Consider the following 24,733-nt stretch of genomic DNA (forward strand, 5'->3'; position numbering starts at 1 on the left):
GCCATTTAGCAGCATTCTGTGCCAGCAGCATGCTCGAGCACTGATTTTTTCGCAGGCCAGTGGAAGTTGCCTATGACTTGGAGAAAATATACTTGTTCCCTGCAAGGTAGTTTTTCCATTCATTGTATTCAGTAATCTCTCATATCTGATTGAGGAAGATAGCTCCATCTTCAAAGGGAGATTTTTACTTTCTGGTAATAGTGGGCAGCTATAATGGTGGTGCAAACCCCAAACACACTCTTACAGTCAGCATGCTTTTCTTAGCCCTGAGTTAGCACTAGGATTTCATCCAATAGGACAAAGATGAATGACGAACCCCAGGCTTATATTCCTGGAGAGCCATCGTAACTTTAAATTTCTTAGATATATTTATTTCAGAGAATATTTTGTTCTCTTAATTAAAAAAAAATCAGTTCATTAGGGCCCAGGCCAATGTCTGATCAGCTGAAGCATTCACACTACATCCTCTTTCCCTTGCATGGTTGACATAGTGGTACTACGTGTCTAGTTGATATTCCAGGTAGCTAATAGAGCCATTTGTATGCAAGGAAATTATTTTTTTGAAATTTTACTTACAAAATGGAAGACCATCTATAGGTTAATCAAGGTAACTACTTTGCATTGATCTCCTGTGCTGGCAGCTTTTTGATCTGTGACTGAGAAGGAAACAAGAGGGTCAATAGAAGGTTGTACTGCAGAAAACTGAATTAGTAAACCTAAAATAGTTTAAATGAAACATGCCCTGTAAAACTACCTCTTCCTCAAAAAGCAAACTGTTTCTTTGAGTCATTGTCAGATCTAATTAAGATCTAATAAAAGAACAACTTTGTCAAAATACATGGAGTGTAGAGTTTTAAAATCTAATTCTCAAGTTTGCCTTCTTTGTTTTTTGCCATTGCTTTAGGGAAACAGATGCCTGTTTTCTTTATCTAATCTCCTTTTCTGAAATGTTTTAGTGAGGTTTTTAAAACCTATAACGTTGCCATGGACTACATTACCCTCGCGCTCATGATCTGGAACTTCGGTGTGGTGGGAATGATCTGCATTCACTGGAAAGGCCCGCTCCGGCTCCAGCAAGCATATCTCATTATGATCAGTGCTCTCATGGCCCTGGTATTCATTAAATACCTTCCTGAATGGACTGCGTGGCTTATCCTAGCTGTGATTTCAGTATATGGTAAGATCCTGAAAAAAGCATAATACCAGCAATGATGATGGCATGCCCTCTTCCTACTTTCACTTCTTCCATCTGTTTGACCAGGCATAAAACCCAGGATCCAAACACAGGCAGGGCAAGGGTTTTGCTTTAATGTCTTACTCAAATTCCAGGGACCAGATAGTGTTACCCATGAGTTAGCTGTAAGGGAAGTCCCCCTCAAATGGCTGTTACCTCTGAGTGCCTCTGCAATACCGTCTCTGTCCACATACCCTGGACCCTATGAGGGGCCCTCCCTGGGGTCTGCAGGAAGTGCAGATGGGAGAGGAATTGGGGTAGTACAAGGGGGGAGAGGATAGGCTTGAAACCCATATTGTAGTCCTCCTCTGGTCTCATTGACGATAACTCTTGTGTCTCCCACTCCCTGAAGGGCCTTTGGGAGCTATTGTATTTACAGAGTGAAGCAGTTCCTCGGGAGGCTGGAGCCACATCCTGGGTACAAGGGCTTCAGGTGGATAGCTGTGGCCTCCGTAGGGTCCTCCAGATACCAAGGGGGCCAATCCATCCCCTGACAAGAACAGGGTAATCTCAGAAATTCCTCTAGGAGTTTTCCTTAGGAAAAAGTTCCTTCACACAGGAGGATCTAGTCATGGCACAGTTAAAAACTCTCCCACAGTTCAAATCGGTATAGTAGTCATTTCCTTTTCTAGACTATCATACGTTATGTTTCATCCCAGAGTAGGCTGCAATAAGCTATACCTAGAGATCACATAGCCCGTCTCAGACAGTTATCATTCACTTGTAAAGGGCACTGAAGCCCTTCCGTAGGAGTGGTACTCTGTATTTTATGGTTTTCATGATCTTGCTGTAAGGGGAGATGTGTCTCAAAGACTGATTTAGTTTACATAATAGTCCAGAATATCTAAGGTTACGGCTATGCGACAAGCTAGGAATGTGATTTCCCCTACTTGTGTACACGTTCGAGCTAGGGCGAGTATAAGTAGCAGTGAAGCTGTGGTAGCACGGGTAGTGGCAGCAGAGGCTGAGCTGTGCTGAGTACATAACCCCTGGTATAACCCCTCAGCCATACCTCCGCTAGCCGTGCTACACTGCTATTGATACTCATGCGACCAAGACAAGAGCTAGCGCAAGCATGTGTTTGTGATCACACCCCTAGCTCCTAGTGTATAATTTAAATTTCTTATAGCGAAGAGGAGGATCAATGCAAAGTTACTCGTAAAGAATTTGAATTAATTTGGAAACGCAGAAGTGAATTTTATCTGCAGATAGACACGAAATCTGAAATTCCCTGATGATGGGAAAGGTGAGGGTCTGTTTTTTTTTTCCCATCCATATTTGTAGAAATACAAGATTAATCAGACTTGATTAGCCCTTTGTCCATCTTGGGCCAGTATTGTCCTTAGGTACCTGATGCCTCGGAAGAGGGTGAAAATGTTCCTTACGCACGTAGTGCTAGCTGTTTGACCAAGGTTCTGAATGAGGTAGGGAGAGTCTTCCTTGGCCTTCATAGGTCAACTGCTTATTAAGCCCTTGTTTCACAGCTGGCATGAATCCAAGTGTTAGTAGTCATAAGATTTTATTTTTCACTTTAAACAACATAACATGTTTAGACAAGACTTTCCCATCCATGTGAAATACACTCCATAACAATAACAAACAGCAGCAATTCCTGTCCAATAGAAAATAGGCAGTTATCCAATAATAATAATCTCCACCCCTCAGATTCCCCAAAGAAACCCCACACTCAGAGCACCTTAGCCTTCCCTGGGTGCTAGCCCAAGGAAGACAGGCTTCACAATGTAACTTGAAAGTCACCACATTTGGGCTATTTTCAACCTGGTAGGGGTGAATTCCACGGTTATCAGATTCTTATCTCATTCTTTTTTGGACCCAGTTGTACTTTTGACCTTCACAACATCCCTTAACAATGAGTTCCAAAGGATGACTGCATTGTGTGAAGAAGTACGTCCTTATGTTTGTTTTAAAACTGCTGCCTGTTAATTTCATTGGGTGCCCCTGGTTCTTGTTATGTGAATGGGTAAATAACACTTCCCTATTCACTTTTTCCACACCAGTCATGATATTATAGAGCTCTGTCATACCCCCCCCCCCTTCTGTAAACTGAACAGTCCCAGTCTTTTTAATCTCTCCTCACATGGAAGCTGTTCCATACCCCTCCTCATTGTTGTTGCCCTTCTCCATACCTTTTTCAATTCTAATATATCTTTTTTGAGATGGGGTGACCAGAAATGCACGCAGTATTCAAGGTGTGGGCATACCATGGATTTAGATAGTGGCATTATGATATTTTATGTTTTTTATTGGTCTCTTTGCTAATGGTTCCTAATGTTCTGTTAACTTCTTTTTTTTTTTTTTTACTGCTGCTGCTGCACATTGAGTAGATGTTTTCAAAGAACTATCCACGATGAAGCCAAGATCTTTCTTGAGTGGTAACAGCTAATTTAGACCCCATCACTTTGTGTGTATTTGGGATTATTTTTTTCCATTGTGCATTACTTTGCTCTTAGCAACATTGAATTTTATCTGCCATTTTGTTGCTCAGTCATCCAGTTTAGATAGATTCCTTTGTAACTCTTTTCAGTCAGCTTTGGATTTAACTATCTTCAGTAATTTTATATCATCTGCAAATTTTGCCATATCACATACCCTCTTTTCCTGATGATATATGAATACGTTGGATAGCACAGTTCCCAGCATAGATCCTTGGGTGATCCAGTGTTTACTTCTCTCCATTGTGAAAATTAATAATTTATTCCTACCCTTTGTTTCCCATCTTTTAACCAATTACTGATACATGAGGGGACCTTTCCTCTTATCCCATGACTTCTTAAGGCTTGTCTACATCATCCGCTGGATCGATTGACAGCAATTGATCCAGCGGGGGTCAAATTATCGCGTCTAGTCTAGACGCAATAAATCGACCACCAAGCACTCTCCCGTCAACTACGGTACTCCACCAGGGTGAGAGGTGCAGGCGAAGTCAACTGGAGAGCGTCAGCCGTCAACTTACTGCAGTGAAGACACTGCAGTAAGTAGTTCTAAGTACGTCGACTTCAGCTACGTTATTCATGTAGCTGAAGTTGCGTAACTTAGATCAATTTTCTTTCCTCCCCTCCCCCCGCCCATTGTAATCTAGGCCTGAGTTTGCTTAAGAACCTTTGGTGAGGGAACTTGTTAAAGGCTTTCTGAAAGTCCATGTACACTAATCAACTGAATCACCCTTGTCCGCATGCTTTGAGCTCCCTCAAATGATTCTAATATTTTGGTTAGCATGATTTCCCTTTACAGAAGCTGTGTTGACTCTTCCCCAACAAATCATGTTCATCTATGTGTCTGATAATTCTGTTCTTTATTTTAGTTTCAAACAATTGGCCTTGTGCTGAAGTTAGGCTTAATGGCATGTAATTGCCAGGATCACCTCTGGAGCTTTTTTAAAAAAATTGGCATTACATTAGCTATCTTCCAGTCATTTGATATAGAAGCTGATTTAAGCAATAGGTTAGATACCACAGGTATCAGAGAGGTATCCGTCTGTCTGGATCTGTAAAAAGCGACAGAGTCCTGTGGCACCTTATAGATTGTTAGTCTATAAGGTGCCACGGGACTCTTTGTCTCTTTATACCAGAGTTATTAGTTGCTCTTCAAATTCTTTTTTGGCCTGCATAATTATATTTTTACACTTGACTTGCCAGAGTTTGTTCCTTTCTGTTTTCAGTAAGATTTGTCTTCCAGTTTTTAAAGGATGCCTCTAACCACCTCTTTTATTCTGCTGTTTAGCCATGGTGACTTTTTTTTGGTCCTCTTTCTGTTTTTAGTTTTTTATTTGGGGTATACATTTAGTTTGTCTCTATTCTGGTGTTTTAAATTTCCATGCTGTCTGGAGGCATTTCACTCTTGTGACCGTTACTTTTAATTTCTCTTTAACTAGCTTCCTCTTTTTTGTGTAATTCTCCTTTTTTGAAGTTCAAAGAAACCTATCACAGTAGCTTCCCTCCCCCTACCCCCCTTTGAGGATGTTAACTTCAATTACATTATGATGGCTGTTACTGAGCAGTTAGGGTGACCAGATGTCCTGATTTTCTAGGGACAGTCCTGATATTTGGGGCTTTTTTTAAATATGGGCTCCTATTACACCCCAGCCCCTGTCCCGATTTTTCAGACTTGCTATCTGATCACCCTATGAGGAGTTCAAGTATATTCACCTCTTGGACCAGATCCTGTGCTCTACTTAGGACTAAATCAAGAATTGCCTCTCCCCTTGAGGGTTCTAGGACTAGCTGCTCCAAGATGCAATCATTAATGGTGTCTAGAGATTTTATCTCTGCATCCATCCTGAGGTGACGTGTTCCCAGTCAATATGGAGATAGCTGAAATCCCCCATTATTATTGGCTTTTCTTTTTATGTAGCCTTTCTGATCTCCCTGAGCATTTCACAATGCCCATCCTGGTCAAGTGGCCAGTGGTGTATTCCTACAGCTATACTCTTATGGTCACCTTTATTGATATGTATGGTTCAATGACTTCCTTTGATTTTATATTTACTTCTCTTAGTTTCATTCGTTGTCCCGTGTACAAGAACCAGAGGACTTGATGAAAAAGGGGGCTGCTCATATTTCATTATGCTGCTCATCACTTTGAATACCTCAGTCAAATCCTTGCTAATACTCCTTTTTTCTAAGTTTAATAATCCTAGTTTTTGCAAACTCTCCATATATAAATATTCACACTTCCTCTTGTTCAAGTGGGAACAGGCAGGTTGGCAGCCTGTGTGAGACTTGCACATTCTATAAAATACCTCTGTATGCTCCACTTATCTAGTCTCTTAAATTGTAATGTTAGTTTAGAGAATCCAAATTACCTCATAAAATGTGCTTGTTCATCTGCATTTCTAACCTATGCAAAGACACAGCCTTTGCGGATTTTTCTTATCTAGTTAGTGATTATGCTGATTTGGCACTCCCTTTGTGGAACTCTCTTGGTTTAGCTTTGGACTTCTGCAAAGAAAAGCCACTGGTAGTATACACTGAGCAGAGGGATTTCAAGGCATTAAATCTGGCAGTTTCATAGTGCTGTATTTGAGAATACTGTTGACTTACAAGTCAAAGTGCAAAGACAGATAGAAACACGATTTGCAGCTGAGTGACATTTCTTGTGGGGAGCCTCTTATTTAGCAACAATATATTTTTACACTAGCTTGTCTCTTATTAGTACCTGGAACTAGATTGTTTAATGCTATAGCACAACAGTGGCAGTTCGATCTTTTGATGTAGACAGGTCTCCATATATATTGCAGTTATGCAGCAGCATTGTAATTATGACATCTAATGACTTATTTTTAAAACTCAAGAAAAATATTGGTGGTTGCAAAGAGAATCTTCAAAAACGTGAACCAAACATAACCAAGGCAGACTTCTACCTAATTTTGTAGATAGCCAAGAGCGGTTTTATAGAGAAGTATAGTTTTTAAAAACAGTAATATATGCATCTCCCCTGCCTCAAAGAACTTGTAACTGTAGACATGGCAGGTGATGGCAACAAACAATAAGGAATAGGGAACAAGATGACAAGTTATAATGGTTACGTGGTTTGTTATGTGCAGTTCTTTGAGTGCTGGCCCATATGGGTATTCACCATGGGTGCACAATCTCCATGCACTGAAACTCATCAATAGAAATGTCCGTTAATCTGCTTCTGCACACTGTCTTCTCGTGCTGCAAACCGAGGGTACAAGGGGCGGAGTGGACTGAGCCCCTTGCAGAAAATATTCTAAACTGCCATAACATAGATACTCGCCAACTCTACACTATTCTAGCACCAAAAGGCCTATGAGCCACCAAGAAAGCACCAGATGGTACAGCGAGGCAGATGCTGCTCCACCCTACAGTTCCCTCTCCAGACTCAGCCGTCTATCAAGAAATCATTTTGATGGGGACGATCGAGAACCGTCAGCCAGTCCTTGCACAATCAATCTCCCCAGACTCCTTTGGAGACCATCTAGCCTGTTTCCTTCCAATGTGTCAACTTTTAACTTCAAACAGGTGGATCTTAGACATCATCTGAACAGGGTATACCATTGAATTCTTGTCTACCCCATCTCCAACCTGCCGACCTCCCAGCCTCCTTCAGGGATCCCTGTCACAAGCCATTCCTCAAACCGGAAGTGGACTCCCTAATCCAACTGGAAGCAATAGAACCGGTACCACCTCAACACAAGGGGAAGCGCTTTTCCTCCAAATACTTCCTCATCCCCAATAGAAGGGGGACTGGAGACCCATCCTGGACCTCAGAAAATTGAATGTGTTCATCCGCCACTCAGAATTCAGGATGATTACCCTGGCTGCTGTAATCCCCTCCTTGAATGAAGGCATCTGTTTTGTGGCTCTCAGTTCTAAGGTCACCTGTTTTCCACTCGGCACACAGAAATACCTGCATTTCAGAGTGGACTCAAAGCACCTCCAGTGCAAAATAGTTTTGAACTTTCAGCAGCTCCAAGAGTTTTTACAAAGGTCATGATGATAGTGGCAGTGCATATATGCTACTAGCTCCACTATATATTTCCCTGACTGGATGACTGACTATGACACAGTGAGAATATTTTGTAATATTTTTGAGGCTTGTTTGTGCCTCAGTTTCCCCTGCGTGGCATTATTACCCAGTGAGTGGAAGGGAACTCTTTGCTCTTGGGGCAGGCTAGGAGACATAGGTGTAACTGTTGCCTAGCTATCTGGTCCTTAATCCCCATATCAGTGGAGCATCTGAGAAGACAGTGGGGATCCAATTGCTAGAATATTGACATCTAGCAACCAGCGACTTCCCTGCCTTTTCTTAGGGAAGCTGAACAACAGATTGCCCAGGTGGAGATCAAGGGTCTGGAGCGCTATGAGGTGGGAGAGAAGAGTTAGCAGCTGGAAGGAGTTGGGGCTCTTACCTAAAGTTTGACCCAGAAGGTCAGACGGAGGAAGGAAGACAGACAGAACTTGAAACAAGGGGTTCACTACAGCTTGGCTGGACTAATCAGAATGGACTATGATTTAACCTTCATTTTTCTAGATTACCCTCAGGATTTCCTATGCTGTGTTCCAGTTAAGAAATAAACGCTACTGTTTTGCCAGTGCTATGTGAGTGTCACTGGAAATGCTCAGAGCTCAAGGTGTGAAGCAGGAGTGCTGCAGGCCCAGAAATCCTGTGTAAGGAGGCAGTGGAGCCACCTGGCTTACCCTGGAGCAAGAGAGAGACCCTGAGAGGGTCTGGCACACTGAAGGGGTCTCCTAGAGACTGTTCCAAAGCTGGGGCTATAGCACCAATCCTGTGAGTCTATGACACTGGCTCCTCAAGGGACAGTCATATCAGGAGTACGAATAGCAATTGCTGTCCTGCTCTACATATGCCACTCCTTGGAACTTTTAAGTAAATCCAGGAGTGTCCACTTTAACACCCATAATGACTATAGATATTATTGAAGCAGTCGTAGATTCATGTAGCCACAGTACAGATTCTTCGCAATGAGATTCTGGTAGCCAACTCTGTCTCAGTCCTCAGATGGCAGTCTGGTCTCGCTTGGTACTTCTAGGCCACATGGCTTCATGCGTTCATGTGACCCCTTTCGCCAGGTTTCACCTACGCAGGCTCCAAGTTTGGCAGAGTAAGGTCTGTCCCAAAGAGACTCCTTGGATAAGAGAGTCGCACTTCCTCCCAGTGTCTGGACATCTCTCACCCGATGGAAATAGAGAGAGAGAGAGTTTGTGTGTGGTGGGGGGGTCCCTTGCTTCTGCCCCACCCACAGACACTCATGACAGACCTATCCCTCCGAGGCTGGGGTGGCACACCTGGGTGACCATATAGCTCAGGGCTCCTGGACTTCTTAAAAGTGGAACACACCAGGTCAACCAACTTGAGCTTCAAGCAGTCCATGAAGCATGCAAAAAATTCCTCCCCTTCATTCAATCCACTCGGGTCCAGGTAAAATAAGACAATGTGACCACTGCTTAGTATATAAACACACAGAGGGGATCAAGGTTTGCATCACTCTGCAGGGAGGTGGTGCACCTCTGGAACTGGTGCATCCAGCACCAGATCATCCTCTGCAGTGCATCTGCCTGGGGTAATGAATTCCCTAGCAGATAGCCTCAGCAGGCATTTTCACGAGTGGGAGCTCTACCCGTCTGTCACCCAATGAATCTTTTGCCAGTGGGGATCCCCATCTTCCAACCTTTTTGCAACCCAGGACAACAGAAGGTGCTCAACTTATTGCTTTCTGCACGCTCGGGGAGCTGCTCAGAGAGGATGCATTCCTAGTGCACTGGTCACACCTTTCCTCCCATTCTGCTCCCACCATGAGTCCTCCAAAAGACCAGCCACGGCAATTCTGCTTCACCAGGGCCCTACAGGTGGTCTCCCACCCATGCATTCACCTGTACCGTTTCCAGACCTACGGTCACAGAACAGGGGTGGCACCAGGTATCCCAAACCGGCACCCCTTTATCTGACAGCCTGGTTTTGGGATGGATGACAGACTTAGGGAGATCCTGCTTGGAGAAAGTTCTGTTCATCCTTTTCAAAAACAAAAAACCTTCTATAGGAAAGTGTTACACTGCCAAGTGGGAGTGGGTCTCCCTGTGGTGTCAGAGGCACAATTTGCCTCTAGGGGAATCTGGCATTCCTCTTATCCTGGACTGTCTCCTCTCATTTATAGTCACAGGCCTATCCATTAGTAAATTAAGGGTTTGTTTAGCAGCTATCAATGTCTTTTATTCTCTGGTAGAGGGTTTTCACCCATTCCACAACAGTCAAGTTTTTAAAAGGCACCATCAGAATGTTCCTACCCGTATCAAGACCTACTCTGTTTTGGGACCTGAACCTACTGCTTTCCCAATTCATGAAACTGCCCTTTGAACTCTTGGCCTCCTGCTGCCTCTTACTTTTATCAGTGAAGGTAGCCATCCTCACAGCCATTACTCAGCCAAGAGAGTAGTTGAGTTTAGGGCCCTCAGGGTGGACTTGCCTTATATTGTCTTTCACAGGGACAGAGTATCCCTGAGACTGGATTGCAAATTCATCCTTGAGGTTCCATCTGACTTTCACTTGAACTGGGCACTCCACCTACCTGTTGTTGTTGTTTTTTACCCAAGACCTCAGGAATATAGAGGCAGGAAACGGAATGCTGGAGCCCTGCGGACATCCAGTCTGGATAGGACAAAGCACTTTAGAAGATCTCCATGACTATTTGTCTCTATATCTGAGAGGATGAAGGGAGAGGCAATGTCTTCCCAGGGACTCTCAGAATGGATTTCCAGCTGTATCTTTCTCTGCTATGAGAAGGCAGGAGCCCCTTCTTCACAATTTGTCAGGGCTCACTCTACCAGAGTGCAAGCTGCCTCAGTGGCATCCTTTCAAGGAGTCCCACTCTTGGAAATCTATAGACTGGCAGATTGGCTCTATTGGCATTTTACCGGGCACTATTCCCTGATTCAAGCCTCAGCTGAGGATGCTTCCTTCGTTTCTGTAATCCTGCTAACTGTGGTGCAAAGCATGGGCGGCGGTTGAAGCTTCTCCTTGGGGAGGCTAGCCCCCTACCCTGCCTCTTCCCTCTGAGGCCACACCCCCGCTTGTGCTCTCAGCCCCCCCCCCCCCCCATGGCCCTGGCAGGGGGGCGGGTTTGGGGCTCAGTCAGAGCTATGAGGACAGGGGTGGGGGCGGGGGCTGAGAGCTCGTCCCCAGCCGGAGTCAAACTCTCAGCCTCGGCTGGGACCGCACGCAGCTCTTGGCTCTGCCTGGGGCTCTGAGCCTGGAGCCCTTCCCCCCATTGTGCCCCCTTCCACTTGCAGCCCTGCCCCCGTTCTGTCCCTACTCCACCTCTTCTCTCCCCCCGGCCCCGCCCCTGCAGCACTGAGACCAGAAAAGCTCTATGCCCCTGCCGTGGCCCCAGGGCTGTGGCGGAGTGGGGTGATTGTTCTGGGGGCCCCAAATCCGCCATCTCCCCCCCTCTCCGCCCCCCGGTGGCATGAGGTTTGGGGAGGCTTAGCCTCCCCCAGCCTCTATTGCGCGCCGCCTGTGGTGCAAAGCTCTTCCTCGCACTTGCCTTCTCAATAGGCACTGCATGGCAGTCGCTCATAGTGAATACCCATAGAGACTAGCACTCAAAGAAAGGGAAGTAAGGGTATGTCTACACTACCCACGTTACAGCGCGGCCGCAGCAGTGTTGTGACGTGGGCAGTGTAGACATGCTTTATAGCCGCGGGAGAGTTCTCCTGGTGATTTAAAAAAACAAAAACAAAAAACCCACCCCTAACGGGTGGTGGTACCTTTATCGTTGGGAGCGCAGCTTTTAGCGCTAAAACTTTTGTCACTCGGGGTGATTTTTCACACCCCTGAATGACAAAAGTTTTAGCGCTGAAAGTGGCAGTGTAGTCACAGCCTTACTTACATTATAGTAACAGCAGTTCTTTGAAATGTGTGGTTCCTATGGGTATTCACAATCCACCTTCCTTCTCTTCTGCTTCGGATTCTCACGTGATTCACAACAGAGTTGGAATTGGAGAGGCAGTTGGTTTGCCCCACCCCTCACACCGTCTGTTTGCAGCACGAGGAGAGACAGTGCATTGGTATGGACCAACAGACACTGTTGTTGAAGAATTTCTGGTTGCGGGAGCAGTGGATAGCCATAGGGACCATGCATCTCAAAGGACTTCCATTATCATAAAGTAATTAACCTTCCTTTATTGATCTACCAGATGTTTACATGTGTGTGCAACGGACTGTTAACAATCTAAACGTCAACAATGTCATCATTAGGTTTGAGTTGTCAGTTTATTATAATTTTAACAGAAACCTCAAGATTGAGTGCTTATCCCCCAGTGCTGAGCTTGGATATTCCATAGGTATTGTGATGGAGGGCAGTGGGGCAGCAAGGGTGTGGAATGAGGAATTTGGAATTAAATCCTGCTTCAGATTTGAAGTTACACCCATCACTGCCTACAAGGGAGGGAGAGGAATTCACACCCTCCCCAGTACACAAAGTTTCAGCTGCCTCCTGGTTGCCAAAACTGTCAGATGCTGCATTGTTTACTGCCCAGTCATCAAAACCTCAAGCTTGCCTCTGCCAGCTTCTGTGATGAAACTACATGGTCTGAGTTTAAAAATATACAGCATGCTGAAAAACAACAGTTTGGGGACTGCATGAAAAACATTAAAAGTAATATCTCATTAAAAGTAATGTCAGAATAGCTCCAGAGATATGTTAGTGTATTTGCTTTCTTATTTATTAAAATTCCCAATATTTGTATTTATCTGAATTTGCCACAATTTCCAGGGAGCCTTGCTGCAGGGTTTAAGTCCAGCTGGCCACAGAGTTATAAGCGTCTTTATTCCTAAAGTTCTTGGGAGTAGGGCTCTTCTCCCTGTGGAGCTCAGGGTGTGCCCTGATGACTGGAGCCAGCAGGGATGGTTCAGTGGTTATGGCGCTGTTGTGGGACTCAGGATACCTGGATTCAATTACACAGAGTTTGTGTGGGGATGGGCATGTCACTCAGCATGTGTGCCTAAGTTCTCAGTCTGTGAAGCAGGGATAATAATACTGCCCTGTTTCATAAGGGTGTTGTGGGGATAAATACATTAAAGAAGCACTCAATTACTGTAGTGATGGGGTCATGTAAGTACCTAAAATGGATGGAGGGCAACAGACCCCGGGGAACATGGAGGGACCAAAGAGAAGCATGCGCTTGCACACCATAGAAGTTAAACCTGGAAAACGAATGTGCTTATGCCAAAGGCCCAGACTTTTGACCAGTCAGTCTCCCACTCTTGCACCTCCTACAGTGCGCAAGAGTGGGGCATGCACTGACACCCAGGGCCGCTGAGAGCGGGTTCGGGCCCCGGTGAAAAAAAATTTTCAGGCCCCCCAGCAAGGGCAGACCGGCTAAACAGGCCGACGAGAGGGGGGGAAGCCGGGCCCCGGTAATTTGTAACGGCTTCTCCCCCCCCTCATCAGCCCTGCTGACACCTCTGTATGCCAGACACTAAAAGTGGCAGTAGAATTGAGGGATATAGTGAGTGGGGGGGAAAGGGCTTGAAGGGCGATGGGTCCCTGCCACATAATTTAGATATAATAAACTATCACCTCTATTTATCTCCAATATCTACATCCACTGGACTTGTATCTTATCACTGAGAACTGGACTGGGACAAACTCATGAACCTGGTCTATATTCCAGGCAGCGTCCTAGAGGGTATCCCATTACCAATCCCTGCAGCCGCTCTCACATAAAAACTTTTTAAAAACCAAGTCTGTAATACTGTAGTACAGGATCTTTTCTGTGTGCTCTCCCCTGCAGATCTGGTTGCTGTCCTGTGTCCTAAAGGTCCTCTTCGTATGTTGGTTGAAACAGCTCAAGAGAGAAATGAAACACTCTTCCCAGCACTTATTTACTCCTGTAAGTATATTTCATTAAGGCTTTTAGATTTGTAATCTCTTGCCTGACCTTGAGGAAAGGAGATGTAATCATCCCATTGGCTTCCCTTGCTTTAATATGTTCTGTTGCATGCACAGCTGGAGATCACATTTCATTTCCTTGGGCCTCAATTTTTCATTTGCTATTTGCTCAGAAACCTGGAATATGTTCTTTATAAGATATTCCAAGATAAAAACAGCACATATTGTTCTTTTTAAATTAAAATGGAAAAAATGATAAAGGATCTTGGTCCGGCCAAAACAGCATCAGTAGAACGTGAATCTAGCACACTTAGGATAGGCTTTGTTTCTATTTAGAAATATTTGTCCATTTGCAGGGCTTAAACAATCTACTCGCCACAGAGAAGGGGGAAGTTCATGTTGGTGAGCGAGGGGATCCTATCCCATGTATTCCTGCAAGAAATAGATTTTCTTCAGGCTTTTAAAAATTACGTTTCTAGCTTATGGTTGCAAGGAATAACCCATTAAATGTGAACTGCTTCTGTGTTCTCTGTGTGTGTCTGCTTCTGGTTTTGCTCGTCGTTTGTCGACCAGAAATTATTTGCAATTTTGACACAAATCTGTGGACTAGCTTTAACCCCAAAACATGTTTAGGCTTTATTCACAAAGGGGGGGGGCAGGGGGCGTGCCCACCTTGTAACTTTTAGTTCAGTGCTTCAAGCACTCACCCAGTAAGGGGAAGACCTAGTTCAATCCTTCCTTCCTTTCTCTTCTCCCCCCCCCCCCCCCCCCCCCGATATGGAGCAGGGATTTGAACTTGGGTCTCTTCTCCTCCCCCATCTAACCATGGGGCTATATTTTGGTGTATTCTGGGATATAGTGTTATGATCTTTCTCAGTCTCTCCTGTTGAAACTGTTCTACCTTGTATAAATAATTACGCATTGGAGCAAAGATTTGAACTGCGGTTTCCCACGTCCGAGGTGAGTGCCCTAACCACTGAGTTATAGAGTGATTCTTACTTCCTCTCTATTCAAGTATTTTATACAAAGTGGGACAGCTTCAACAGGAGAGACACCTGTCCCAGGATGTTCTATAGTCCGGGCACTCTCCTGAGTGTGGGGGAAGACACAAGTTCAAGTTCAAGTCCCAGCTCCATATCGGGCAAATGGGGGAATTGAGCCAATGTCTCCCCCATGTTGGGTGAATGCCCTAACCATTGAGCTAACAGTTATAAGGTAAGAACCACAACTACCTCTGGCAGTTTTGTGAATCTGGCCTTTAAAAATACCTGGAAACAAGACCTTTTTGGGTTGAAATTCACCAACATTTTTTCCAAATTTTTAGATTTGGCTCAAGTAGAACCAAAAAAATCAGTTATTTGCCCAGCTCCAGTAAGCAGCAGCAATGTAAAACTAGCTCAAATCTGATCATTTTCACTGCTGCTGTTCATAATCCTGGGAGCAGCAATGAAATTGTCAAGAAACAACAAATTTTACTTTGCTGCTGCTCAGGAAAACTCTGTGTTGAAAGAGGAGGACTGAAACTAAAATGCCAGGTGAAGATAAAGTACCAGACACACACTTTCACCTCCAGCAGCTAAGAGTCTCTGGGATAGAGGGAAGAGAGTTATTTCTCCCTTCCAGCAGCCATATTTTAGACTAATCAGGTACCCAGCAGACAGAAGCTGATTTAAAAAAAAAAAAACTGAGCCCCCTAGTGAGGTCCACTATGGTAATGCCAACTTCCTCTCCGTTACTAGCAGCTGGGGCTGGACTTCTCACCAGGGCATCACCCATGGAGCTCACTACTGGGGATTCCTGCTCATCTTGCATCTTGATTTCTGGCTAGTGGGAGTGTATAGAGCTTTTTAAACATTGTTTATTCAGATTGGATAAGTTCAGAACATCTGGTTAAACTGCTTACCCAGTCGGCTCTCTTGTAGCGTTGAAATACATAAGACCCTTTACAATTGGGGGAGGGACTCTGGTCTTGTGGGTGACAGGGAGTCAGGAGTTGTCTTTTTCCTAGCTCTGACATTAACTCGCTATCTGATCTTCCCCACCTCAGTTGTCTTGTATAAAATGGGGCCAATACCTATCTCGCAGGGGTGTTGTGAGGCTTGTTTTGGGGGGAAAAAACTGTTTGAGATCATCTGAAAGGCTCTACAGAAGGCAAGTTATAAAGAATCCAAAATACTTTGACAATTGAATGGAAGACTCTAGTTGTTTAAGGGGAACTGCAGTGTTTTCATCCAAAATAAAAAAATTTAACATTAAAGATCAGTGTTTTAAAAGCTGGCCAGAAGTTCATGATAAATGCAGTTTATTACCTGGATATTGCCATCTCAGATATAGAAGGGTGGGGCATATGTGATGCTGTCCAACTCATGAGACAGATTGTTACCCTAACAAGTCAGATCTCCAGGTATCCACCACTGACATTTTCCATACATACTAGCTTTGGGATACTATTATGTCCTGAAAACCTAGCAAATATCATGTTAATTCAGAAATCATTGTACAGACGCTCCCCAACTTACGCAAGCATTCTGTTCCGGAATGCCTTGCGTAACTCGAATTTTGCATAAGTCAGAAACATATACCCGACAATTACACCAAAAAAACCCCCCCTCCTATTTCTAGCTTATGGAACTTTTTCTGTAAGTGCGGATTTGCGTAAGTCGGGTTTCCGTAACCCAGGTGGCGTCTGTATTAAAATGTCAAGCACAGTAGAAATGTCTTATGTTGTAGACTCCAGCTGGCTGCTTAGGAGAGAAGGGTGTGGTGATGGGGGTGTGTGGTGGTGGGGGGGTGTGGTGGTGTGGGGGTAAGAGTAGGATGGAGTGAGGGTTGACTTACTGGTCACAACCTTAGTTCTATTGTACTGGTAACATCTGCCCATAGCTGTCTTAGCCCTTCTGTATGCCCAAGAAGTGGAAGTTAGGGCTGGGAAACAGCAAACTTGAACTAAAAATAAACAACTTAAATTGAATAAAATTGAATTGTAAAAATAGAAGTGACCAGCCTTTTAAAAAAGAAAAATAGCTTCTATAGATATAGTTACCAGCGCTGCCTGTGTAAACTGATGCTACTTCAATACCAGTCATTATACTTCCAAATGAAAATCTGGTTGCTTCTGCACAGGAGAGTAGGAGGAGAATCATCAGTTCAGTTTTTCAGTGTGTACTCTTAATGGGAAACTGTATCTCTAAGGCAGCTGCAACTTGACTGTTTTCATTTTTATAACATTTATTATGACCAGTCTGTATCCAGTCAGATCTGGAAGATGTGTTGTAGCTGAAACTGACTTCATCCCAACTATTAGTATGCCTTTAAGTATTTTAAAAGGAAGTAAAACTGCCTGTGACAGAAGATAGTTGCAGCAGAAAAAATAGTAGAGAAACGATAGCCCAATGCTGACACCACAGTTTGTCCTCTGACACATGTTGACCAACGTCTTTTCTTCAACAGCAACGATGATATGGCTAGTGAACATGGCTGAGGAAGACCCGGAAGCCCAACGGAAAGCTTCGAAAAGCTCCACTTATGATAAACAAGGTAAGGATTTCTTTTGCATGTTATCTTATTATAGAACATCTTCATAGAGAAAAGCGGCAGAGAGTCCTGTGGCACCGTATAGACTAACAGATGTATTGGCGCGTAAGCTTTTGTGGGTGAATACCCACTTCGTCGGATGCATGCAAAGGACTCTTTGCCGCTTTTTACAGATCCAGACTAACACGGCTACCCCTCTGATACTTCATAGAGAACTGTCCCTGCTTTCAGATGGAGCTTTTTAAACACACTTTTTTGCACAGACAGGGCAACAAATGGTTCTCCACTCCCTCAGAGTGAAAGCCCCGCTAGAAATAATCTGTCTTGACTGCAAATTATATTCAGTTAATATGCAGTTAATATTCTTGCAGCTTTTCATTATTATGGAACTCATGGTTTCTATTTAAGAGACTTGTCTCAACAACAAGTACTGACTGAGCTCCGCTCAATGCAGAGGATAGTTGTGGTAAGGCAACATCCATGTGCAGGGAAAGACAAAGTTTATAAAATGATATTTTAAAGAATAAGGCCACATTGAAAGGGCAGGATTTGATCAGGTTTCCTGATAGTCCATTCATAGATTTCTCTACGATACTGAGTGATTCTGCTTTCTTCCCTTTTCTAAGGGCACCCATCCAGAGAGCATGTGGTATAGAGCTGTTGTCTCACTGGAGAGATTCAAAGACATTCTGCTGACAAAATGTCCTCATGTTGTCATGCCAGATCATGATATAATGTGATGACATTTTGCTGTAACATCATATTGCATCAACACCTCTCACTGTAACTGGTTAAAAGATAGGAAACAAAGGGTAGGAATACATGATCAGTTTTCACAGTAAATAGTGGACTCCCCCCACTCCTCACCCCCAAGGATCTGAACTGCGACCAGTACTTTTCAACATATTCATAAATGATCTGGAAAAGGGGGTAAACAGTGAGGTGGCAAAATTTGCAGGTGATACAAACTTACTCAGAAAGGTTAAGTCCAAAGCTGACTGAGAAGAGTTACAAAGGGATTGCACAAAACTGGGTGACTGGGCAATAAAAATGGCAGATGAAATTCACTGTTGATAAGTGCAGAGTAATGCACTTTGGAAAACACAATACCAACTGGTAACGGGGTGGTTACCCTGGTCCTGCCCTAAAGGGCTTAAAACAGTCCTGGGAGAGGGCTGTGGCAGGGGAAAAGCTGGGCTGATTGGGGAAGCGGCTGCAGCTGGGTCACACCCCAATCAGGCCACAGCTGGCCTGTATAAAAAAGGCTCTGAGCCAGAGGCCCAAGGGGAGTCTCTCTTCAGGCTGGGAGAGAGCAGGGTCGGGCTGCCTGCACAAAGGGTACTGGAAGTGAAGCAGGGCTGGGGAGAGCCATGGGAGCTCCAGGCTGGCAACTCCCCAGGCTGCAGGGCCTGGTCCAAGGCCCATAGAGGTACTGGGAGGCAGAGGAAGGCAGCAGGTGTTTTTTAAAAACAGGTTAGAAAACCTCCAATGATAGGGATTACAAAACCTCCCTTGTAAGCCTATTCCAGAGCTTAATTATCCTAATACACCGCTACCTCAATATAACGCTACCCAATATAACACTTATTCGGATATAACGCGGTAAAGCATTGCTCGGGGGGGCTGCGCACTCCGGTGGATCAAAGCAAGTTCAATATAACGCGGTTTCACCTATAATGCGGTAAGATTTTTTGGCTCCCGAGGACAGCGTTATATTGAGGTAGAGGTGTAGTTAGAAAGTTTTTTCCTAATATCTATCCTAAAATTTCCCTTGTGGCAGATTACATCCATTACTTCTTGTCTTGCCTTCAGTGGACATGGAGAACAATTGATCACAGTCCTCTTTATAACAGTTTTTAACATATTTGACGGTCCCTCCTTTCAGTCGTCTTTTCTCCAGACTAAACATACCCAGTCTTTTTAACCTTTCCTCATAGGTCAGGTTTTCTAAACCTTTCATCATTTTTGTTGCTTTCCTCTGGACTCTCTCCAATTTGTCCACATCTTTCCTAAAGACTTCAGCTGAGGTCTCACCAGTGCCGACTAGAGGAGGACAGTTACCTGATGTCACTTACTGTATTAACAGGAGTGTCTATGTATGAGAAACACTTTTGAAATAGGTTTTATATTATTTTCTTCCCTTGAGCCGCAGCGAACCAGATTCAGAATGAAGATGCTGACATGGATGACGGAGGTTTCAATCCGGAATGGGAGCAACAAAGGAATAGCAGAATAGGGCCCCTTGAATCCACTCCTGAATCCCGGGCTGCTGTTCAGGCTCTCCCTAGTAACTCCCAAGCCAGCGAGGACCCAGAAGAGAGTAAGTATCGTTCCAAGACTGAATAAATGTACATTTGATTTTCAGTCAGCTAAAGATAATGTGCCTATTCATTCATATTTCATAGTACACTGTATTTCAAGGACAGGCTGAAAAGTCCCCAGTGATTAGGACATGTTGACCCACCTGATGTCCTTCACAGGACTGGCTGGACTTAAACCATCATATAACAGCAAAGATCTGAATGGCTTTTTTCAATCCGCTGGTTGTCAGAGATTGTCATCCATTTGGATACAGACCTTTCAACTGCGATCCATGCCTTTGTCACCTCAAGATTAGAATACCGCAGTACACTCTGCACAAAACTACATGTTAAGTCTCATTAGAAACCAAAGTTCAATGTAGGATGTTGCAGCTTGCTTGCTTGTTCTCTCCACCACCCCCCCCCCCCCCGACCCGTAGCAGCCTGCTTGTTAAATGCAGTGTCTCGCATTGAGCACATAACATCAGTAGTCAGGGATCTGCACAGGCAGGCTTTTTGTTTCCAGTGGAATGTAAGGTGGTGTTGGACCAGTAGAGCACTAAGCATTTTCAGACCTGCCTGTCTGGCAGACACTCTCTCCCCATGTGTTACTGCCATAGTTGTGATCAGTGAAGGCACTTGTTTATAGTGGTAGGATGTTAGTAGGGTGTATTTCATAACAGCATCTTTGGCGTTTACTGCCTACCTTTCTCCAAAATAACCCAAATCTCTGACCTTCGGAGTAAACTGCAAAGCCTCTTTCTTTGCTAGAGCTTTTGGGGAGGACACTTAAGGGCACAGGGGGTCTTGGGAGTGGGGTGAAGTGTATTTTAGTCTTTTAATAACTGACCTAATTCTTTTATGTGTAGACTGGCTGTGTTGGTAGACAGTTATAGTTTTCTGAATGGATTGTTATTTAAAATAATTGTTAGACTCCTATCCCAGGCTGTAGGCACTTTTTCTCCCTGCCCCGTGGGTATTTTAAATGAAGAAAATAATAAATTGTTCCAAGATGTGTGTCTTTCTCCCTCTATTTCTACAATCAGTAGTTCTAGTAGCATATTTACAGTGCTGCTGGTCATACTTGTCTGCCAGCAATAACTTGTTAGAAGTATGTTGGGAAATTCACGTTGTGTGGCAGTAGCTTTGTAGCTATTGCACTGATCACTGAGCGTTTAATACGCTGCAACAGTATTTAAATGTTTAATATCATCAGCATGGTAAGACAGCATTCTGAATACTGCCTTTTTTGTCAAGTTACTGTTCAACATGACTTGAGAGAGAATTGTTTTAGCATGCAGTGATCACTGTGCAGAGCAAGCAGTGATACAGTCTGTTACTGCGAAGCACTAGTTTTGTGTTTTTAAGAGTGAGTTGGGATGTTGTAAGTAATTTTTTTTAATGTCACTTTGCTAATAAAGGTAAGTGAACAAATTCTGTACTGGATGCATCCCGTAAGGGTCCCACTGAATTTTTCCCTTAAAGTTTAGCATCTGTCTCCGGAGCTTGGGTTATTAATCACTGTAGTCAGTGAGAAGTAACTGTAAGGCATCAATTTCCTTCTATAGCTGTCTCTTGAAAGCCCTTTAGAACTGAGATCAGGACAACTGCTAGTCCTAACTCTGCATAATTCTTTCCATTTTCAAATACTTCATTTTTCATTAAATTAGCGCTTCCCAATATGATGAGAAATTAAATTTTGAATAGTAGCTGCAATTCCGGATCTTTTAGATATTCAGAAGTTGTTTCCAAAATGACTTTTTAGTTTTAACAAGGAACCTTTCCACCAGGAATTAAAATAAATGTTGTTAATACTCGTGGAGCCTGGTAATCTAGTAGGATTGGAATGTGCTGCCATACAGTGTTTCACTTGGCATCTAGCTTGGTATCGTCTGTGACAGATCAGTGTTAATTTGACAGTGCTTCATAGCTGATAGAGTACAATAAAGTGAAAGGTGACTTATAAAAAAAATAAAACCGGTCTCTTTAAAGACAGACTGAGTTATGTTTGGATTGGCACCTCCAGTCAAGACAATTAAGATGCGAAAGCATGGCCTTTAGGGGTATGGGAAACTATCCTTGTAAATGAGATGTTGAAGTGGGGCTGGGAGACCCTATTGTGTGTGTACACATTCTAAAGGCTCCAAACTGTAATAGTTCTTACAGGATAAACAGGAACCAAAAGAGTTGGTCCAAAGCAGTGAACATGATCTTGAATGAATTTAGGAAACACATAATGGTTAAGTCTTAGGGGAGATCAGATCAGAGTAACCTGAGCGGTGGTACTGAGGGACTCCAGGGAGATGAGACGTATAAGGTGCTGCTGATTTTCCAGTAGTGACCTAAGTTGCTTTTGCTGGGTTTAAGACTAGCTGTTTTATGCAGTCTGTTTCTTTTGTTTTAATCTCTTCTCCCCTCCCCTCGCCAGTAATCTTGATTTACTACAAACTCTGTGGTTTTGGGACTGTCTGTCTCACAGTTTGAAAGAGCTGAAACCACCATAGAGGTTTAAGAGATAGTAAAGAAAAGGGTTTCTGGAGTCTGTCCCTCATGGGACTGCCTGTCTAATGGCAGTCTAGGAGTTTTTTTCCCCACACTGTTGCAGCCTGAGCTGCAGTCCTCCCAGATTCACAGGAAATTTCTAGTGAACATGGACAAGAACTGAGTGGAAGGGGTGTACGGTAACACCCTGCTCCTGTGCTAGCAGAGGCTCAGGGGCAGCCATGCTGAGTCCCTGCAAAACAGAGGACCACTTTGCAAATGAAAGATCAGTGCTGATGGGATGCAGAGAGTTTCATCCAGCTAATGGCCATATGAATGAAGTATGTCTACACTACAGCAGCACAGCTATGGCGCTGCAGCTATGCCGATCTAGCATAGACCCTTCGTACCTTTATGGAAGGGGTTTTTCCATCGATGTAGATAATCCATCAGTCAATCCATCCAGGCAGCAGATAGGTTGATAATTTTTCACAGCCCTGAGCGACATAGCTAGATTGATCTAATTTTTAAGTGTAGACCTAGGCTGAAAAATAAATGTGGGGAATGGTTAAAATATGGGAACTCGTTTGAGTTCAGAAGGGAACTGTTGAGGATCTCTCTAGAAAAACCCAATAATTATAGCTTAGAGTGGGAGTGTCAAACTAATTCTGAGGTGAGGGCCAAAGTGTACTTTGATTTGGGGTTTGTGGGCCAGAGAAATAAAACTCACCGGTAAGGAGCATGTTTTCCAGTCTCCTCTGACTGTAGATTGCACCTGTTTAGCTAAGTTAATTCTTCCTTTCCCCTTGTCTGAAAAGTAACAGAAGGCTGGATTGGTTGGTGGAGGCAGCAGTGACAAGAAAAACATGATGGGAAGAGGAGGACCTACTCCCATAAACCTCGTGCTGCAGGGCTTGATGGGGTTATCAGGAACCCTGAGGGAAAGATGAGGAGAGGGAGAGGGAAGAAGAGGACAAAGGGGGAGAAGAGAGAAGGAGAGAGGAGCTGCTGGGAGAAGAGGAGCCCTAGATTTCCCTCCCCAGGGCAGAAGACCACCTGTGCCTCATCTAGGGTAGCAGAGCTCTGGGGCCCTTCCCGCTAGGCCAGGATGAGCAGAAACAATTTGAGAGGCAAGGGAAGCTCCGAAGCAATGGGGCTCAGTCCCAGTGGCAGAAGATGCAAAGGCAGCTGCCATAGCAGGAGGAGGCATGCTGGGGCTTCCTTGCATATGGCCAATCAGGCATAAGCTCACTCCTGAGCTCTTCCTCTTCAGCAGGTGCCCACTCGATCTCCAGCTCTCCCTTGGTTCCTTCAGAGCGAGTCCAGAGCTGGATTACACTGATGTGACGAAGGGAGCTGTGGGCTAGATGAGAGTATCCAAGGGGCTGGATCTTCCCACCATCTGGGTGTTTGACAGCCTTGACATAGAGGCTTTGAAAAAGCTATGGCACTGTCTGAGCCTTATTTAGTAGAACAAATATACAGGAAATCTTCTTTACTTCTGTTTTACAGAAATGCTGTTAATTGGATATTATGCTACTAAAGTCCCTGCCAAGGTGGTAATTACCACAAAAACGAGCACATTGGCTCATGCACTTTTGAAGGGTCCATGTACTGCAGAACCACAAACACCCATTTAATCTGAAAGATGCATCATAATTACACAAAGAGCCTTTCAGAGCTATCATAAGAAGGACTCTGTAGGAGACACAAGAGGTCACTGGAATGTTTTGCTGGAGGTTGGTTTGTGCACTGGAAGATATGTAAGTGGAAACTGCAAAATAACAAGTGACTCATCTGCCCACTAGGCAGGGTAGTAGGAATAGTCTTTTGGCAAATGTTGCTGTAAAATGAAACAATTGAAAGTGGCTTAGATCTATAACAAATATAACAGGAACATCCAAACTTGCTCAATTCAGAGTCACACTCGCAATTATTAGGAGTCTGAAGACCTCATCTAATTTGCATAAAGTGGAGCAAATGGGCAGAGGTCCTTCTTTTTACTCTAGAGATGTTAGAAATGACCCCTGTTTGTGTCAAAATGGAGTACTCTGTTGGGACCTGCAGTTTTTGCTAGCCACACCTCTGTACGAAAGATGAAGTCAGCTACATGCTACATAGTAGAACTCTATGAACTGCGTTTTGGCTATCCTTTTCTTCCAGAACATTTTATTTTTGAGTATTCTATTCATTTTTCCCTTTTAAATTCCTTTTCCTGATGTCAGTGTTTATTTGGTAGAGAGAGTCATGCTGATAAGTGCTTCTTCCCTTGTTGCTTTAAAATGGCTTCTGAAAAAATTCTACTTCTCATTAATTCCCAGCCTCCCATTTTGACTCCTTGCTAACTTAATTTAAAATGGGGGTGTGCGTAAAAAAAAAATTTCTCTTATGTTTGATTTGTGACATTTAATCTGTTTATAACTCGATACAATGAAGTGTACTGGCAAGCTGCGACATATCATTCATGTGTATTGGAGACTGGAACAGCTCTACAGCAGGAGGGTCAAGAAGAATCTGCTAGTTCCTTTTGGGTGTCCTATTGGTTCCTTGGATTATTCTGTCGGATACGTGCAACGGAAGTCATTTGCTGTGGCTATTGGTGTGGGTTGTTTTGGGTCTTTATGTAATGCTCCCATATTTTTACCATTGCAGGGGGAGTAAAGCTTGGTTTAGGAGATTTCATTTTCTACAGTGTTCTGGTTGGCAAGGCCTCAGCAACAGCAAGTGGAGACTGGAACACAACTTTAGCCTGTTTTGTAGCTATACTAATTGTGAGTATAATGTAATGTGGTG

At 43.9% G+C, this 24,733-nt stretch overlaps 1 protein-coding gene across 10 annotated transcripts in view; it reads left to right on the forward strand.

Moving 5' to 3' along the window:
* Nucleotides 1–24,733, forward strand: part of PSEN1 (presenilin 1) — a 52,895-nt gene that overhangs the window by 23,186 nt on the left and 4,976 nt on the right. For 5 of the 10 annotated variants that reach the window (XM_005284592.3, XM_005284591.5, XM_042849389.2 and 2 more), the window contains 5 exons: nt 957–1,177; nt 13,528–13,626; nt 17,076–17,162; nt 19,306–19,479; nt 24,593–24,711. In XM_005284592.3, coding sequence (XP_005284649.1) covers nt 957–1,177; nt 13,528–13,626; nt 17,076–17,162; nt 19,306–19,479; nt 24,593–24,711 — 700 coding nt within the window. The remainder of the gene's footprint in view (nt 1–956; nt 1,178–13,527; nt 13,627–17,075; nt 17,163–19,305; nt 19,480–24,592; nt 24,712–24,733) is intronic. The other 5 variants (XM_065593007.1, XM_065593006.1, XM_005284590.5 and 2 more) reach the window with 1 other exon arrangement.

The sequence above is a fragment of the Chrysemys picta genome, chromosome 4 (assembly GCF_011386835.1).
Source record: "Chrysemys picta bellii isolate R12L10 chromosome 4, ASM1138683v2, whole genome shotgun sequence".
Classification (NCBI taxonomy): Eukaryota; Metazoa; Chordata; order Testudines; family Emydidae; genus Chrysemys; species Chrysemys picta.